We start from the raw sequence: 20,406 nt of genomic DNA on the forward strand, positions 1-20,406 counted from the left end.
TTTAGATATCAGAGTGATAGAGAAATCTATGAACAAAATTGTATCATGTTTAAAGTTTCGGTTAATTTGGGCATGTCTGGACATGCTCAGCGCAGAGGTGTCGGCCGTTTGGGCGGAGGGCCTTTTTCTTGAGTAATCACGTCAAAGCAAGGGGGGCGAAGGCTAGATTCAATCACAGAGTGGGAATAAACAAATTGGGAAAAAAGAGTTGTTGAATACCAAAAGACAGTTTGGGAACAGCTGTCGCGCCCAGGTGGACATTAGTCATCAGCAAAGTCTGTGACTTGTGTTTTCGGGTAGATCAGATCACTACAGAGGGGCCGGAACGGGGGGCGCGGTATGCTAATCTCTGGGGCAGTGTCTTTCTTGTATTTTGCAATAAAAGTTCGAACCGGCGGAGAGGGAGCCGAGTGTGATCGCGGAGCAACAACCGTCGTTCGCTCTCAGAGGTCCGCTCCCGCCGATATCGAAGACATTTTTCCTGTGTGCCGAGTCGTTTCTTTAACTTTGTCCAAGAAAATCTCTGACAGAGTCTGAATTTGTACATATATTTTGAATAAACAAACAAAAACAAAAATCTGATTTCACAGCAAATGATAAAAATACTTATTTATGTGGAAAATACGAGCAGCAAAAAGCCTATGCCTGCAGACGGTTGATTAACATTTTCAGGGACAGCGCTTCCTACAGTGAATGGCTTATCAAGTTATCAGGGTCCAGGTTATAATGATTTGTGCATGAAAAGGTTAAGATGGTTAGGTGAGGCAAGGTAGCGCATTTCATGCACAAGGTGCTTCACATAATTAAAAGAACATTTAAAAGTATTTACAAATTAAAGATTTAAAGGCATTTCAAAGCAAAGTAGCAAAGTATTAGACACAAAAAAAACATTGAATGAATATATATCCGTCTTCGATTCTACACAAAGAAAGGGAAGGTTATTAGTATCCCTAACAGTCAGAAGTTTGAAGTTACTCACTCTAATTCCCTCTTGTCCCTGCTCTCCATCGGCTCCCGGAGGCCCAACATCGCCCTATGAAGACCCAACACAAACTTAATCACGTGCATGTTGGCCGACCAGCACCGAACAACGTGTTCGACTCAGTTAGGCTACGACTAAATGACTGTAGGTACAAACTAAGTGCAAGAGCAGATTCAAGGGTTTTCCACATTGCTGGAGGGTGCTCCAGAATGAATATCCAAATATTGTTTTATGCTGCAGAGGTGCCTGCAATAACATTGTTTTACAGACCTTTAACCCTGGCTCTCCGACAGCACCTGGTTCCCCCTCGACACCAGGCCCACCCTGAGGGAACCGAGAAGCAGAGGCATTCAAAATGAAGATCAACAAATATTAAAATCGATTGGAGAATATTCCCAGAAAATTACTTCAGGCCCTTGCTCTCCATCAGGTCCTGCCTCTCCAAGAGGTCCTCTGGGTCCCTACAAGAAAATCGACATTGTACATTTTAAAAAATAAAAACGTAAAAACGTTATAAAGTCATTGCTTGACTTCTTGCAGAAACATGGGAGTACATTGGTGGAATAGACATAATACGCAAATCTAACAGGCAATGCTCAAACAAACATAAACAGTCCAAAAGAGGAACCCGATAACATCGACAGAAGCAAGATGAGACCCATAACCAATACCTCCTCTTGCACCATGAAAACCTCACACCTTAACAAATATTTTCTGATTGTTTGACATTCTTTATTTCCCCGAGGGCTTGGCTGACTTCCAGGAATATTAAAATGCTTTGGCACAGCTCCGAAAGGGGAGGCCTAAGGTATGAAAGTTTGGATGTGTGAGAAATGCCCAGTGTAAAACAATGCCTTTTGTTTTCCACTCCAGCGGTTGCAAGGCTGCTAACAAATCACTTGAAACAACATGAGCAAGCAATGATTCATTTGGTGCGCATCAACACAAAGCATTATTATAGTTTCCAGATGGCTTTCACAAATGGTGGCAATGGGAAAGAAGGCATACTTACAGCCTCACCATGGGGTCCCCTCTCCCCTGTACTTCCTGGAATACCTGCCTTACCCTAGAGACACGCACAGCATCAGACATGAACTTGCGCAATCAGATCCGATGAAGCAACCTCGACTTCTTCTCCGCACGACATTCATCATTAGACAAAGACAAACAGGATGAGTGTGTCTGCTATTCCAGTTCTCTTTGATGCTCACACATGGGCCGTCTTGCAATGCAAGAAGGTCTTTGTTGAAGTCTAGACATTCTGTTGGCAGGCGGAGACCGAACACTACTTTGAAACAGTACTCAGTCTAATATTGACAGAGTAGTCTTACAAACGCAATGCATTCGTCCTCACAATATCAACTGAAAAATGTTGACAGTAGTTTCCATTCACTGAGTTGAGTGAGAGGATAAACGTGCTGTGATTAGCTGGCTTGAGTAAATGGTGATGAGGGAAGAGACTTTTTGAATAACTGACATTCATCATCGTGTTAATGTGAATCCAGCTTCAACCATGGGTTACATTGATGCAAAATTATATTCATGCAAAAATCAACAGAGAACTGTCAGCCCTCCAGAAAATGTGTTTCCCCCCAATCACTAGATGGTGCTAGATATCCAGGGGCAATGAAACTGTTGGGTCATTATACAGTACATCATACATTATGTAAGATAAGATACCCTTGATTTGTCCCACAATGGGGGAATTTACAGTCTACAGCAGCACGATTGTGGGTAGAAATAAGAAAGAAGAAAAACAAAGTGTTTGCATTCACAGATTTAAGTAAGGTGGCTGTGCTATTTATGAAAATTGTTTTTCACATCATTTTATTTTTTATTTAGCTTTCAAGAAAAAACGTTTTTCCATGTTCATTGTTGTAGGTGTGACAATTTTCTTATTTTGCAATTTTTGCTTCTTTCCCCTTGAAAATGTTCAAAGTAAAAATAAGAGCAACAGTTTTTTATCTGCTGCACTGCGCATAATCTCATTCATTACAACATTGGTTAAAACTGAACAACCTGAGGAGAAACACAAAGAAACTATCAGATTTTTGTGTTCGCATTCATATTGACTGTGGACTTATTTTGAAATGATACACTCTCCAAATATATATTTTTTGCTTATTTAAGTTTGTAATGCCACTATCAGAAATGGGCAATTCATCCTATTTGTCCGGTTTGTCCTCTGTTTGCGACCTGGGCACCCTTCCGTCATTGTACAATGGGCCAGCAAACAATTTGATTTTTTTTGTGCAAGAGTGTGGATCACTTTACACACAAAAACTGTAATTTTATGAACTGCCGCTAAGTACTTCACCCGGCTAGGGACAATTATAGGGATGGACAAAAACCAAATTCCGCCCTTGCTTCGTCCCTCCTTTAAAAAAAAACAAAAAATACATTCAAGCACAACTCAGCAAATACTGAATAAAGTTCAAGTTTCTCACAGGCTTTCCAGGCGGGCCTCTCTCTCCTCGAACGCCGACTTTGCCCTACAAAGTAAGAAAGAAGCGTTTGGAGAGATTTGACATCCATTCTCTGAACACGTTGCACTAATACACACAACTGACTACGTTATGATCCTTGACTAAATATATAAATCAGTAATTTGTCTACAGAGTTCCAAAGAATAAGTCATCTTATGAGTTAGTAATCATTGTGTGTGGTCTACATATGAGCAACTTCTATTTATAGCTTGTTGTGGATTTCATTTTTATTTTCTGACTTCCCAGACTGAGTTCCACCCACTCATAAAAGTGGCTCTCCTGATGATACTAAACAGGCATTGAATGACTACAGGCTGCTCGGAGGAGCTATAGTTCTTAGCTGCATTATACGGTATCCTGTTGTGAATAAGAGAGTCAAGCTAGCAGGAGCTGAAGCACAAGCCATTTAAGTCTTTTTTGGCTTTTACTCAATTCCATAATACTGAGCTTGAACCTAAGAGTTTGGAACGATATAATAACATGTAAATATGTACCTACAAAGGACACATGCTTGTAAGATAATACTTTTTTGAGTTTTCCTTATTTATTTTGATGACACTCGTTATTCTTGGCTGCCTGGCAACCAGTTCAGGGTGTCCCCCGCCTAGTGCCCGAAGGCAGCTGGGATAGGCTGCAGCACACCTGCGACCCTTGTGAGGATAAAATGGTTCAGAAAATGGATGAATTATTCTTAGCTTTAGATCACAAACGTCAAACTCAAGGCCTCAAGACAGATACAGCCCTCATCATCATTTTATGTGACATTTTCCGCAATGTTTTCATGACTTTTGACTTAGGTGCATTGAAGGAGGAAAACACGCAAAACTGGCTGGATAAAGGCTCTCGAGGACCCGACTTACTACTTTAGGTAGTGTTTTACGATCGAAATAAATATTAAAATGTTTTTTTAATTAATTAAGATCTGCACCTTCCACTATTTTTCAGTTTGCAGCAAATGCACAACTTAGATCCGTCCACTAGTCCATGCAAAGAACGTTCCTAGACCGAAAATAGTATGTAAAGAGAATAATAATAATAATAATACGTTTGATTTATAAGCGCCTTTCAAGACACCCAAGGACACTTTACAATAACAAAAAACACAAAACAGAAGCGATTGTTCTCTGAAAATTATTTTCATAATTCAAATTGTTCGTAAACATGAATATTCTAAGTCTAGGTTCCATTGTATTTGAGGTGCCATGCTGCCTCTAACAGGTCAGTCTTGGAAGTACAGCAGACATTTGGTTGTGTCGGTATGGTGTGTTGTGTTGTATACAACAATACAATACAATACATGCTGATTTATATAGCGCTTTCACAACACACTATAGGAGCCGTAAGCACCCAATTACCATGTTTTTTTCTGTTTTTTTTTTCATTGTAACATGTTGGGTCACTCACATTTTAAAGAATGATAAAGATGTTCAAAATCGTTCTTTGTATTATTACAAACATGTTTGCACTGTGGTTGAGAGAGGAAAGTAATTTCATCTGTGCTGTATGTTACACATAGATCATATTTGACAATAAAAGCTGACTTGACCATAAAGTTTTAACTTACAATAAATCCTGGTTCTCCTTTTACCCCAGGATCACCAATTTCTCCCTGAAAAGGAGAAGATGCCAAGATAAATAAAAATATTAGACACCAGTGACAACAAATCATATTGAGTTTTCACATTTTCCATCTTTAGTCATTTGGATAGGGACAGCCAAGGTTTCGAGACAGATTTTGCTAAAGTGTGTGTTTACCTTGGTGCCCTCAGGGCCTGGTTCTCCCAACGGGCCATCAGGACCTCGAGGCCCCTAAGAGTGGCACAATGTCATGAATCAAAGAATGTACATTTTGCATCAAACTGTCACATTCAATTCTACTAGCAAATTCCTAAAATAAAACATTAGAAGTCCTAATGACATTGCAACTGCTTGGAAGCCCCCACAAACATTACTAGAATTGTTTGATCATCTCACAAGAAAAGTAACAGATACAGATGTTTTTTTTATCCTATTGACAAACCCCTAAAAGCAGATGCTTAGTTTTGTTTTTTCCTAATCCTATTTGCTTGTCTTTTAAATCTGTTTCGTTCAAGGATCTGCTTCCATTTAGACTTTAAGGCGGACCCTTATTCCTCTGATGTCACTGTAATACCTTTAAGCTTCAGACAAATATGGTCATCTTTTGGTCACATTTGGGGGGAAATCATGGTCGTTGTTCTCTCCATGTGTGCGTGTATGCTATATAACTGCTGTCACAACTTGAGATTGATGAGGTACAACGCAGGTTCCATGGTGAAGGGCCCCAGGCTGCCAGATCAGAGGAGGAGGTCATACCAGAGATTGGGAGGCAAGCACCAATGAATGCAGATGATGAGATTGGGAGGCCAGCCCCAATCAATGAAATGCTGAGCGAGGCAGCAACTGACCTGAAAGCTAAGCTAAGCTGAAAAATGGAAGCTGGGCAACCTAGAAACCGATTACAATGGTGATGTAAAGTACCATCTGAAAGTCTCATAGAAAGTGTGAATGCAGCACTGAGGGCGATCCCTACCGTAACGACCATGGAAACCAATGAGCTGATACACTTCAGCATCAGTGATCCTAGAGATGCTTGGCGAATAAACAGGCTGTTCGCAACCCAACCTGCGAAAGTGTACGCTCAGTGGCAGGGTCCTAACAACAGAGCTGACCCACCAGGACTGGAAAATGAAAGGTACTGGAAAGGAATATGGGAGAAGGCGGTTGCACATAACAGCAGTGCACAATGGCTGGCGACCCTGAGAGAGGAGCACAGCAACCTCCCTGAACAGAACCCAGTTACCATAACAGGGGCAGACATACAGGAAAGAGTCTCAGATATGAAGAACTGGACAGCACCGGGCCCTGACATGGTCCACACCTACTGGCTAAAGAAACTCACAGCACTCCATGAGCGCCTAGCAGTACAAATCAACCAGCTGCTGAGGGATGGGACTCACCCAGAATGGCTAACCGAAGGGCGAACGATCCTGATCATGAAGGATCCCTCGAAGGGTGCAGTCCGTCCAACTATCGGCCAATAACCTGTCTCTCCACAACATGGAAGCTCATGTCAGTCATCATTGCGGCTAAGATAAGTGGACACATGGATCAATACATGAACGAAGCACAGAAGGGCATTGGTAGAGATACCAGAGAAGCCAAACATCAGCTCCTGGTTGACAGAACAGTCGGACAAGACTGCAGGTCCCGACGTACCAACCTGTGCACAGCCTGGATTGATTACAAGAAAGCCAATGACTCGATGCTACATACATGGATCACTGAATGCTTGGAGTTGTATAAGGTGAACAGGACCCTAAGAGCCTTCGTTGCGAACTCGATGAGGATGTGAAAAACCACACTTGAAGCCAATGGCAAGCCACTTACTCAAGTGTCCATCAAATGTGGCATATACCAAGGTGGATGCACTCTCCCCACTGCTGTTTTGCATAGGACTGAACCCCCTAAGCCAAGTAATCACCAAGACAGGCTATGGATACCACCTCAGAAATGGAGCTACAATCAGTCACCTCCTCTACATGGATGACAAAGCTGTATGCTAAGAGCGAAAGGGACATTCCCTGATCCACACAACCAGGATCTACAGCAGGGACATCGGGATGTCGTTCAGGCTTGAGAAATGTAGTCGGATGGTGACTTAGAGTGGAAAGGTAGTCCGCACTGAAGGGGTCTCACTCCCTGAAGGAACAATAGCAGACATTGAGGACAGCTACAAGTACCTCGGTATACCACAAGCCAATGGCAACCTAGAACTGGCAACAAGGAAAGCGGCTACGGCCAAATACCTCCAGCGAGTGAGGCAAGTCCTAAGAAGCCAGCTCAATGGCAAGAATAAGACCCGGGCGATAAACAGCTATGCCCTGCCAGTGATCAGATACCCTGCAGGAATAATAAGGTGGCCAAAGGAAGAGATTCAGACCACGGACGTTAAAACCCGAAAGCTCCTAACCATGCATGGAGGGTTCCATCCCAAATCCAGCACTCTGAGACTGTACGCAAGCCGAAAGGAAAGAGGCCGGGGACTAGTAAGTGTGACAGCCACTGTCCAGGATGAAACATCCAATGATTACATCAAGGAGAAGGCTCCAATGGATGGCGTACTCAGAAAATGTGTCAGACAATGGGGAACAGAGGATGAGGAGCTGGATGAGGGACCATCATGGGAGGACAAGCCCCTACACGGGAAGTACCACCGGACCATAACTGAAGTGGTCGATCTCAAGAAGTCATATCAGTTGCTAGAGAGGGCTGGCCTGAAGGACAGCACAGAGGCACTCATCCTGGCTGCACAGGAGCAGGCCCTGAGCACCAGAGCCATTGAGGCCCAGATATACCACACCAGACAAGACTCATGGTGTAGGTTGTGCAAAGAGGCACCTGAGACGATCCAACACATAACTGCAGAGTGTAAGATGCTGGCAGGGAAAGCCTACATGGAACGCCATAACCAGGTGGCTGGCATAGTCTACCGAAACATCTGTGCGGAGTATGGACTGGAAACCCCAAGGTCAAAATGGGAAACACCTCCGAAGGTGGTGGAGAATGATCAAGCGAAGATCCTGTGGGACTTCCAGATCCAGACTGACAAGATGGTAATGGCGAACCAACCAGATATCGTGATCATAGATAAAGGGCAGAGGAAAGCCGTTGTAGTGGATGTAGCGGTCCCAAGTGATGGAAACATCAGAAAGAAGGAACACGAGAAACTCGAGAAATACCAAGGGCTCAGAGAGGAGCTAGAGAGAGCCCGGAAGGTAAAGGTGACAGTCGTGCCTGTGGTGGTCGGAGCACTCGGGGCAGTGACCCCCAAACTAGATGAGTGGTTGCAACAGATCCCAGGAATATATATATACTAAACTGAGGCTCAGAGGGGATCGAGCCTTTTCTGTTGATGGTCCCTCTCTCTGGAATGACCTCCCACTGAACATTCGGCAAGCCTCCTCGCCGCCCATCTTCAAAGCCCTCCTCAAAACTCACTTGTATTCTTTGGCATTCGACTCAGCATGACTTAGATTTGTTCTTGGTTTTACTGTTAGGTGCTTTCTACCGCCTTTATTAGCGATTTGTCTTACTGTTTATTGTGCATGTTAAATTGCTCCATGTACAGCACTTTGTATGCAGCGATTGCTGTTTGAAAGTGCTCTATAAATACCGTTGACTTGACTTGAATATCAGTGTGAATGGTTGTTTGTCGATGTATGCCCTGTGGATGTACACTGTGTGTCTCCTAAAGACAGCTGGGATAGGCTCCAGCAAGCCCGCAACTCTGGCAACGATAAGAGAATAGATGGATGGATTATCACGTTTTGAATTTGATACATGAAACACATTCCAAAAAAGCTGGGACAGGGGTAAAACAAACAAGCAAACTTAGCTATGAGAGGGAACACTCAAAAAACAGTGCTTGGAACATTCTACAGGTGAATTGGAAACTGGTGACTGTCATGATTAGATATAAAGGGAGCATCCCATTCACAACCAAGGATGGTTTCTTTGTAACCAAATACATGAGCAAATAGTCCAACAGTCTAAGAGTGTTTCACAATGTGCAATTGCAAGGAATTTAGACATTTCTTCATTGTCCTTAATATCCTCAAAAGATTCAGAGAATCCCAGAAACCTCTGCATGTACGCAGCGAGGTCAAAAATCAGCATCGAATGCCTGTGACATGTGATCCATCAGGCGGCAGTGCATTAAAAATCAGCATCAGTATGTAAAGTATATTGCCACTTGAGTGGGAACACGCCAGAAAAATCACTGCCAGCAGCCCAAACCTGTCTCCCATTGAAAATGTGGGGTGCGTTATGAGAAGCAGAATACAATTACAGTGACCCTGGACTGTTGAGCAACTGAAGTTGACGCATCAAACATGAATGGGAAAAAAAAAATCGATCAACAGAGCTCCGACAATGAGTGTCTTCAGTTTACAAATGCACATTGGGTGTTGTTAAAAGGAAATGTATGTGCCACAGAGGCAAACATGCTCCTATCTCAGCTTTTTTTAAATGTTGCAGATTTCAGATTCCAAATGTGTGAATATTCAGATAATGGATGGATGAAAATTAATCAGCTCAAACATTAAATATATTGTCTTTGTAGCGAATTCAACTGAATATAGGTTGAAAGTAAAAATTATTCTATTGCCTTTTTGTTTACAAATACTGTATGTACACAATGCCAAAACCTTATTAGAATTGTGGTTGGTGGCTGTCCGAGTTTTGACTGATTCTTGAGGGATTGTTTCCCATTCAGGATTGAAATGAACAGGTATAGTGGCTCAACTATACGGGGAATGCAACTGCACACAACAAAAGCCCCAGCATGATAAATACTGCCATATGTTTGGTGAAATGTTAACCAAGAAGAAACTACGTGAACAGCTAAAAAAAGTCAATCAAAGCAAAATGAACACGATAAACAGCTATTAAAGAGCACCCTCATGGTGTGCTTCTCTTAGGTGTTCATGGCAGAGTAGTTTGAACCCATTAACTTTTAGAGATGATGATGGCGGAATTACTCTACTATTGTTGCTAAGATGCAATAAACATTCACAGACTGGAAATACAAATTAGATGTGTTTCTTCATGGCCACTTGTTTTACTGAGAGGAAACAATTGTTCTAAATCAGGGGTGTCAAACTCATTTCACATGGTGGGCCACATACGGCATAGGGGCTTGCAATTTACTTTTATCATTCACAAATATGCATTGCATCTGATCCCACTGATTGTACAAACTTTAACAAGTAATTGGTATTGGAAAAATATAGCAATGCACTTTAAGATTAAATGAGATTTATAAAGAAAGTAAGTTTTAAACCACTTACAAGTGCATATAAAATCTAAATGTAATCCCTGTCTACACCTTACAAACAAAGGAGAGTGCTATTAAATATGCTGTGCTATTGATAGTGTCTGCTGTCATGGGTCTGTCTCAGTGACGGACTGAGCCTGCTGTTGTCTTCTTCTCTGATTAAAACAGCGTCCCCTAGCGGATACTCAGTGAATTGCACCTTATTAAAAATATTAATTCTGTGTCTTATATGCTTTTTTTCACTTTTAAATTATCCTGCGGGCCCGATTGAACCTCTTTGCGGGCCGATTCCAGCCCGCGGGCTGTATGTTTGACACACCTGCTTTACATAATCATCTCGTGGGCCAGATTAAACTCCTTTGCGGGCCAGATCCAGTAAGTTTGACGCGACTGTTCTAAATTAAGGCAGCAGAATGGTTGTGTTGTCTTTGCTACATTTTTCATGGCTCAGAGGCACCTCTTAAGAGTTGTTAAATAAAATTTTGTTTTGAGCAGCAGGTTATTTGTCATGAAATATCTTGAATTCAGCACTGATTTTAGTTTGTATAAGTACGCCACTCAACTCTTAAAAGTAACATTAGCACAGAATTTTGTTTATTTTAGAATAGACAAAATGTGCACATTTGAACAATAAATACAACCATGCAAACAGACATGTTAGAAATGTATACTGTACATTCAACTGAGATTTGCCCTGAATGGGTCCTTCCACCCATTTTTCAATTAAGATCGATCGCGGGTGAGCTCGAATCTATCCCAGCTGACTTTGGATCCCCAGACATTTGAAGGGGGATTTGGGACATAAGTTAACAAATATAAAGTGATCGTATAACAAAAGTTAGGATAACAATAAATTGCTGATTGGGACTGAAGCCTGCCATGGATTGAGCTATGCGGCTGAATGTCACTTAATGGTAGAGCATGGAACGGGGTTCTGCTGCTTCATGTTTGGCCATTAGTTTGCGGTGTGCGTGTGTGTGTGTGTGTGTGTGTGTGTGTGTGTGTGTGCGTGTGTTCGTGTGTGTGTGTGTGCGTGTGTTCGTGTGTGTGTGTGTGTGTGTGTGCATGCGTGCACACACTAGATGTATTTACTACTAAACTGTCGAGAAATCTACATTTGTAATTGCCTAGACTTGCCACAAGAAGGTGGCAAAACACTATTTTCATTTAGATATGGCAAAAGCACGCAAAATGGATCTCCTCCCCTCATTTAATCACAATTCTTTGGCCCAAGTATGTTATAAAATCGCATCAAAGCAATCCTGTTATCATAGACAGGACTTTGGCCTGAGCTCAAAAACCTCAGAGGGGGGGTTTTAGCAGCTATCTGAAGATAGGTTACCCATCCCCCCTCGCCCCTCTTACAAGACTTCACTTCTTACCCTACGGCCCTTTGTACCGGCACTGCCAGGACTCCCTGTCTGCCCCTGTATACCCTATGAGGACAAAAAAAGAGCATTAATGATTGGAAAGTTCAACAATGGTAAAACGTTTGTCATGTCAAAAAAGAAAGTATTTTATCTCAAATTTCATTCCTAAGATTTCACATATCAAGTTCAATTAGGTAAATCAGACAGAAGATGAATTATACCATGTAATCATTCCACAGTTTGTAAAAGCAGTGCATAGAAAAACTTAGCAGATTGTCCCATATGATTCGCAAAACAGTTGAACCAACTGTAGAAGCAATGTCAATATTTAGCACCAGTTACCGGTACTCTCCACTTTGTTGAGGAACCCATGGTACGAAACAATGTTGCTTCATTTCATTCAGTTCTGCACACAATTTCATTCATGTTTCATTCTAGGCTTTACAACACCCTGTTGAAAGACCAAATTAAATAGAAACTGTGACAATGACATTCTCAGGTGACATGATTGCATAACACATCTTCCCTTTCACCGCGGCTTGATACATTGTGTTTAACTGAAAGGCTCTGTTCCGTTTTTCACAATCACTTTTGGCCTCTCAAAGGACACTTTTCAAAAAGCGTTGTGATTTGTTAGGATAAGACTTTGCAAAAATATGCTGAACTATAGGGTCTCTAAGCGCCAACATTTTGGCTCCTTGGCATTATGTTAAGGCACACTTGACACCAGGGAACATGTTCTAGTTTCAGAGACCTGATGACCGCAGCACTTGAGTGTTACTTGACCCCAATAATTTACTCAAAATGGTTCAAAACTGATTGAAAGACGAGAATGAATGCATTGATTTACACACATACCCTATGTATGAATGCTAAGAAGAAGCGAAATTAGCGGAAATGAGGATGTGGCACTTACAGGTGTACCTTGCATCCCGATGTCCCCAGGACTCCCAGGCAACCCTGGATATCCCTACAGCAAAGAAACACAGCAGAACAAGAGGATTGAAAAGGTACTGTCTGTCTACATGTGATACATATAATGGAATACAATTCAACTTATCAGAATCAGAATCAGAATCATCTTTATTGGCCAAGTATGTAGAACACACAAGGAATTTGTCTCCGGTATAACACGCTGCACTAGTATCATCGTAAACAAGAAAATCATTGAACCATTTTAGAGTATACCAGTCGTTTTGTAGTACCATTTTGTGGTGCAAGAAGAGTGACTATGTCAGTGACTGTTTAAGGAGTTAATGGCTAGAGGGAAGAAGCTGTTTAAGTGTCTACTGGATTTGGTGCGCAGGGATCTGTAGCGTCTGCCTGAGGGGAGTGGCTGAAAAAGGTGGTGGGCAGGGTGCGGGGGATCCAGATCCATGAGCTCATTTGTGACTGTAGTTCACGTGAAGTGATGACAAAGATCTAGTTTTCATCCATATTTTCTGTAGTTATCGCAGGGTTTTTCCTGCATTCAAAATTGAGTGGCATCCGCCTCCAGTTAATTATTGTACCGCCCCCAGCCAGACCATTGATATGGCTCAACAGAGAGTAAAGTTCCAGCTGCGCTGATTGAGTAGTTGATATCCCTCGGCAGCAGCTCCGCATTTTCATTACAGTTGCAGCGTTTGTGCCAATATGTCGGCGCTATATCAACAGCAGGAAATACCTGACACAAGTACCGAAAAAGAGACAGATCGGATTGGGGTTTTTCCCTGCTAGTTGGTGCTATTGGTGTCCTAATTTTCCCTGGCAAATGGTACAAACTGGTAAATATTATTGCTGGATTATTTTTGTATCCAAGCTGGTCATGTTTATTAAAATAAAACTCTCCTTTGTGTCAAAGTAACCTTTTCTGATTTCTAGTGTTTTTCATTTTTTCAAAAGGGTGAGGTGAAAAGTCAAGAGTCCAGGTGAAACAGAGCAGAGAAATTAACGCAACAGCCAATTTATATAATGTAATAATTCATTGTGGTGACAACATGAGGAAATTTGGTCTGAAACACTGCTGATAGCGAGGGTCGGAATGCAGGACAGGACAAGTCGGTGAGGTGAGGCTACACAAATTAATTTCCAATTACGAGCATAACAACACATATCCAATCCAGGCAAATGCTGCCTCCCTTGTGAGACAGCTATCAACCAACTACAAGCTGGATACATTAAAAAGACATGAGGTGACACAAAGCAGCAGAAGAGGAGGAGAAATATATTAACGATGTTGGTACCTAAAACACTCAACTAATGTTACAAAAAATAAAATAATATAGTTTAGATCAATAGTTTAAGAATGTTTTACTTTTTGTTGTTGTTTTTTAACTCGAGGATATTGCAGCATGCTATTGCAGCACAAGTGTACATTGAGCACAGAGTGCTTGAAGGCTGCTTCAAAGTCATCAATGTGTCTCAAACAAAAAAAGGCCCCACACAAGCTGTGAGTCCATCGTTATTCCATGCAAGTTTTAATAAACAAATGCTTGAACATAATAATAGTCATATTCTTATTGGAACTCTTAACTAAAAGTATGTTTCCTGTAAAAGAAAGGGAGTCAGTAGAATTTACAGAGTACATGTACATGCACGTCGTGGCGCGTGGTCAGGATGGTGCCACCTCTGCCTCAATTTGAGCCAGGAAAAACCCTGCCACGTGATTTTTGTCAAAGTTCTAGCAATTCTGATATCAACACAGGATTGCGCAGGTAGCCTGTAGCTAAGGTTAACTCTTTTTAAAGTCACACTTGAGCTCAAAAGACAAATGGGTGTTCAAAGTGAGTCAAGTCAAAGCTTAAAGCAAAACATCCATTAGTTGTTCCTTGTTAGGGCCATTTCATTTCACGGATTTTTATTGCCATATTTAATGCTCGGTATTGCAATATAAGATGCATGTTGAAAGCAACTAAAGAAAAATTCTGATTAGCTGATCAGTGTGGCCCCACAGCTGGGCATGTAATTTTAAACAAATCCGTTTTTTTAATTACATATCCTAAATAAGAACCCTCCTTATAATTATACCAATAATGTTCACGTTTCTAGAAGTTGTCCGGATCAACATGCATCGTGCATGTTTGTGAATTCTCATTCAATAAATAATAGATGGATGGATGGATGGATGGATGGATGGATGGATGGATGGATGGATGGATGGATGGATGGATGGATAGATGGATAGATGGATAGATAGATAGATAGATAGATAGATAGATAGATAGATAGATAGATAGATAGATAGATAGATAGATAGATAGATAGATAGATAGATAGATAGATAGATAGATAGATAGGCAAACAAACCAAATTCTAAATGTAATCACATATAATTGTTGCTGCAGCACTGAAAAACAATTTTGTGATTGGATTACTTTTAAGTGAAAAACAGGGCTCTATATTCATCAACATATTCATCCCGGATCGATTACTGCAATGCCCTTTACTTTGGAGTCAGCCAGTCCTCCATTAAGCGCCTTCAGCTGGTCCAGAATGCCGCTGCTCGCCTCTTGACTGGTACTCGTAAGAGGGAGCACATAACTCCTACTCTGGCATGCCTTCACTGGCTCCCCATTCATTTTAGTTATTTTCAAGATCCTCCTCTTTGTTTTCAAATCTCTGAATAATCTCGCGCCACCTTACCTCTCTGAGCTCATCCGCCCCTACACACCTGCCCGGCGCCTCAGGTCTGTGGACCAGACATTATTAGAAGTACCAAGAACTAAACTGAGGCTCAGAAGGTATCGAGCCTTTTCTGTTGCTGGTTCCGCTCTTTGGAATTACCTCCCACTGAACATTCGGCAAGCCTCCTCGCTGCCCATCTTCAAAGCCCTCCTCAAAACTCACTTGTATTCTTTGGCATTCGACTCAGCATGACTTACATTTGTTCGTGGTTTTACTGTTTGGTGCTTTCTACCGCCTTTATTGCCGATTTGTCTTACTGTTTATTGTGTATGTTAAATTGCTCCATGTACAGCACTTTGTATGCAGCGATGGCTGTTTGAAAGTGCTCTATAAATACTGTTGACTTGACTTGACAGAGCAAATGCGGTTGAGCATTAAAAACAGGCCCATCTTGATTTTTGTGCCATTGCAACCATCGCTGAATGTGTCTGGGAATTTGCTAGACGGCTCTGCGCCATTCTGGATGATCCGATGGACTGGGGGTGTTTTCTTTTACCCCACCCCATTGTGCCTGACAATTGAGTGGCACAAGTAGTGAAACACGACCGTGGCAAATTTCGGGTGCAGGAAGACAGGTTCTGACCTTTGCGGATATGTGTGGTGGATTTCATTCATAAATATGACAACAGCATGGATCTGACCCTCGAAACCAGACACATTTCCAAGGACACGACCTCGCCATGCCGGAATGTTGAGCTTCTCGCCTCCCAAATTGGAAAACATACACACTGAGCCTTGCCTTGATATGGAAATCAGTATACGACGGCATTTGCAACACAGCCGAGGTCAGCCGTCTAATGAAAATGGAGCTCATGTTGTTAATTATACCAAGAGGTAAAAACCATTATAAAAATGGCCCAAATATGATGTGTTAACACAACACATCAGGACTTTCAAGAATAGTGTGCAGAAAACATTGGAAACATGCAATAAAGCACTTAAATCGGGATGAAAGAGAATCTTAAGAAGCAAACAAAAGGCCAGATTGGCCAACAAATAAACACTTGCAAATGGTTCTGAAATGCAAACTGAATGTCATGACGAAATAGTTCCCCACTGAAATCAGGTGTTAATGATAGTAGCATAGTTCAAAGCATTCACATCCGCCTGCCCCTCCACACTGTATCTTACAAAAACATGACAACGTATCCTTACATAACACGCAAAGCTCACACTCAGAGTGACACCCATGCACAAGTAATGTTTCAGTCATTTGGCAAGACATTCAGTCACCATTCCCAGAAGCAGTCAGCGATCATTCAGCCAGCCTTCGATCCAACTAGGTCAGGACTGGTGCCCAGAGCTGCTAAGATTAAGTCAATTGAGGATCTGAGCTGTGAGCCATGCAAGAAAGGTACTTTTCACAAAATTATGCATGAGATGCACTGGACCAAATCAGGAATGATTTGTCCATATAGTTATTATTTTGGGTCCTGGAGAAACATTCCTGGGTGAATACATTTTGTCCTTAGATATTTACACAGTAGCTAAGACCATTGTGGCAAGGCATCATCACAAAACATTAAAAAAAAAATTCAAATGCAATTACAGTGCATTTAAACAAAAAGATTTCACTTTCATCCACCCATCCTTTTTCTGATCCACTGTATCCTCATGAGGGTCGCAGGTGTGCTGGAGCCAATCCCAGCCATCTTCAGGCAGTAGGCGGGGGACACCCTGAACCGGTTGATAGCCAATCGCACGGCACACATGGGCGAACTCCCATCCACGCTCACACTTAGACCTCAGGACAATTTAGAGTGTTCAATCAGCCTGCTGTATATGTTTTTGGAATGTGGGATGAAACCTGAGTACCCGGAGAAAACCCACGCGGGCCCGGGGAGAACATTATCAACTCCACACAGGAAGGCCGAAGCTGGAATTGGTACTTCTGCACTGTCAGGTAAATGCGCTAACCACTGGATCAACGGGCCACCCGATTTTACTTTTAGTTGCTCATAATTGAATTATGTTCAAATGATGTAATTATCTACGCTTTTCCTCAAAAATATGTAAATATGTTCTTTTAACACAGTTTAATCATGTGCAACTGATTAATAAGGAATCACAGATTTTTTTTTCAAGAAGTCTGAGAAAGAGGCTCTTCACAATTTGTTTCTGATTTGTTTGTTGTGAAATCTTAAACAAACAGAAGTGAGGGCAAAATTTAAAATTCATACTCACTCGTGGCCCCTTCTCTCCTGTTGGACCCGTTGGACCTGTCGGACCACGGTCACCCTGGGGGGGAAAAAAAAACAAACTTAAAACACTCAAGGCCTAAGGATCATGAAACGATGACAGAAGTGGAAAAAAGACAGATTTACATCTTTTCTCAACAAAGAGCATGAAACTGGAGTTCAGAGGGTCGGGACGACAGCTGGTTGGTTTCGAGCAAGCGTGTACTTTGAAGCAGTTGTTGACACCCTAGTAAGTGAGTTGAACACTACACTTAGCATAAATAAGCAGCAAATATGAACAGTCCTCCTCTCAAACTCATCGGCCCCTTGAATTTGAAAATGTAATGATGTGATGACTTTGGAACTTTGTGTCAAAGAATGATTGGAATCATTTAAAATCTCCAGGAGATGTTGCTGAAATAAAATGCATGTTTGTTGCATAACACGAAAGGAATTTTCACGCTGCCAAGGTGTGATTGGTGCTGACAGACCGAACGAGGGTGAGGTTTTATGCTTAGGAGGAATCAACTGACACCCGAGCAGCTTCAGAACATGTTCTGACACACACGTTGCTTCTGACGCCAAAAGGAGGGGGGAGAAACTTTCCAGTGGGTCGGAAAAAAAGAAGAATAAATCATGGACTATGATTTTTGTTTATTTAATCAGAAAAGTTAAAAATGAGCTTGAACCTATTTACTTGAAAGGTGCAAAGTAATTTTTGGTGAGAAAAATAAATATTGCATCAAACAAAATGTTAAATGAAGTATTGGACTAGTTCTTGAAAATGAATGTTCATTAAATGATTCCATACAGATCTCTGCGTTTTACACAGTAATTGGCAAACACAGGTGTTCACTTTGTTTAAAATATTGAAGCAACATGCTCTGTTCTACCAAATTTTTGGGAGAACAGAGAGAGAGAGAGAGAGAGAGAGAGAGAGAGAGAGAGAGAGAGAGAGAGAGAGAGAGAGAGAGAGAGAGAGAGAGAGAGAGAGAGAGAGAGAGAGAGAGAGAGAGAGAGAGAGAGAGCCGTGTGCATGTGCGTGTGCGTGTGCGTGCGTGTTGTAGAAGGGGATAGAGTTGGACAGTCCGCAACCTTTTTTTGGTATGGACCTGTTCATGGGCTGACTGATATTTTGTGTAGCGTAACCATCCATTACATTCCTGCCGTATTAATAACATGCAATTGGGGCACATGTGCTCCGCTAAAGAATTACCTTTTTTTTTCTTCTTTTTTTTATATATATCTCAGCGACCGGGTACTGAGTGCTGCGCGGACCAGTACTGGATACGTGCTTGCAGACCAATGTAGTTAGGGGCCTGTGCTAGCTTTGAGCCTAGCAACGCCCCTGCCCCTACCATAACCTTAAAAGTAAAGGGCAATGGGAGGAGGACAGTAATTGTGTCACACCCACGACAATATTTTTTTTTGGGGGGGATGAGGATGTAAGAGTGTTGACTGTTTATTTAAGTGATGTCTTGGTGGGCCTCTGGGGCCTGAATTTATGGCTGCTTAACACAGGCCTAATTACAAGTGTCTGCCTCTGAAAAGCAACCCACTGATGCTGAGTGACAGCATAATGATAGCTAAAAACACTCCTTACCTTTTCACCAGGACCTCCGACCATGCCAGCTACCCCTCCGAGGCCTACAAGACCCTAGAGAAAGAAAACATGGTACTGAGAGAACGTCGGCTATGCCAATGTGAAAGTCTGATCTTCCCTCATCTCTGAGTTATTTCCCAACCTCTTATGACAGTTGGAATGTGAGAGGTCATAGACTGCAATGTAATGCTTTGATAAGCAATAAGGCTGTGATTTGACCCATAAAGTGTGAAGTCTTTAACGCACATAAATTTTAAGAGCTGACTAAACTCACGTTGACTTCCTTTAACGAATCACTTAACATAAGAACACAACCAGGTCAAAACAAATTCGTAGGAAGCAAAATGACAGCTGGTTTTCTGACATTGTAATCCATTTCTGTTGAAAATAAGGACAATTTGGAGAAGAATAAAAGCACACAGTACAGAAAAGGGGCAATAAAGCCGTGAGATTAATCCTATCCTTATGGTCTATATCAGGGATCGGCAACCCAAAAATGTTAAAAGAGCCATATAGTACAAAAAACAACAACAACAAATATGTCTGGAGAAAAAAAAATAAAAGCCTTCGATAAAACTTACAATGAAGGAAACACATGCTGTATGTATGTCGGAGATTGGACTGTCTCAGAATTGTTTTTGCTATTCATTCCTTTGTTGTGTGTTCACAAACGGCTGATTTCCTCGCTTGCTTTTCTGTTTTGGTGCAGTTATTTCGCTTTTCTTAGTGTCATTTACGTGATCATTAATTTCCATTTTTCGGAGGCTGTCTTTGAACGCCTCTCGATTCAAATGAGAGGAGAGAGTCGGAGTCCAATCCAGGCGTGTCTGTGTTTGCCGAGACTGTTAAAAGCATAAAGAAAGTGTACGTTTTAAAAAACCAAGACCACTGCTCTCTTTTTTTCGGAGCTGCAACATGTATCGATGTCGATTTGAACTATATTAGCCTATCATCAAAATGACTAAGTTTGCTACAAATACATGATGAGCCTTAATGATTAAATGTTTGTTTTTTTGTTTTTTTTTCCGTGCAGTGCATACTGTCAAGCAGGGGTGACAAACCTTTTTTGACCGAAGATCTACTTTTCGTTCAACTAACATACTACAATCGACTCGCGCATACACAACACACTTGTGCATACTGACCTACCTTCGAGATCTGACGCGAGGTATGGGACACACTTTTGCAGCATTTTAGACTATCGTAGCTCACGTGTACCGTTTTAAAAATGCTTTTCACGGCCCTCCAGATTCTCTTTGCCAATAC

General features: G+C 41.7%; 2 protein-coding genes across 3 annotated transcripts in view; one reads left to right on the forward strand and one right to left on the reverse strand.

Annotated features, from left to right (window-relative positions):
• Window positions 1–20,406, forward strand: part of mpl (MPL proto-oncogene, thrombopoietin receptor) — a 297,799-nt gene that overhangs the window by 212,893 nt on the left and 64,500 nt on the right.
• LOC127605621 (collagen alpha-1(XXIV) chain) overlaps window positions 1–20,406 on the reverse strand; it is a 130,579-nt gene that overhangs the window by 41,243 nt on the left and 68,930 nt on the right. For both annotated transcript variants that reach the window (XM_052073292.1, XM_052073293.1), the window contains 11 exons: window positions 19,141–19,194; window positions 17,545–17,598; window positions 12,611–12,664; window positions 11,707–11,760; window positions 5,224–5,277; window positions 5,033–5,077; window positions 3,430–3,474; window positions 1,995–2,048; window positions 1,390–1,443; window positions 1,253–1,306; window positions 980–1,033 (listed from right to left, as the gene is read on the reverse strand). In XM_052073292.1, coding sequence (XP_051929252.1) covers window positions 980–1,033; window positions 1,253–1,306; window positions 1,390–1,443; window positions 1,995–2,048; window positions 3,430–3,474; window positions 5,033–5,077; window positions 5,224–5,277; window positions 11,707–11,760; window positions 12,611–12,664; window positions 17,545–17,598; window positions 19,141–19,194 — 576 coding nt within the window. The remainder of the gene's footprint in view (window positions 1–979; window positions 1,034–1,252; window positions 1,307–1,389; window positions 1,444–1,994; window positions 2,049–3,429; window positions 3,475–5,032; window positions 5,078–5,223; window positions 5,278–11,706; window positions 11,761–12,610; window positions 12,665–17,544; window positions 17,599–19,140; window positions 19,195–20,406) is intronic.

This window comes from Hippocampus zosterae, chromosome 8 (genome assembly GCF_025434085.1).
Source record: "Hippocampus zosterae strain Florida chromosome 8, ASM2543408v3, whole genome shotgun sequence".
Taxonomy (NCBI): Eukaryota; Metazoa; Chordata; class Actinopteri; order Syngnathiformes; family Syngnathidae; genus Hippocampus; species Hippocampus zosterae.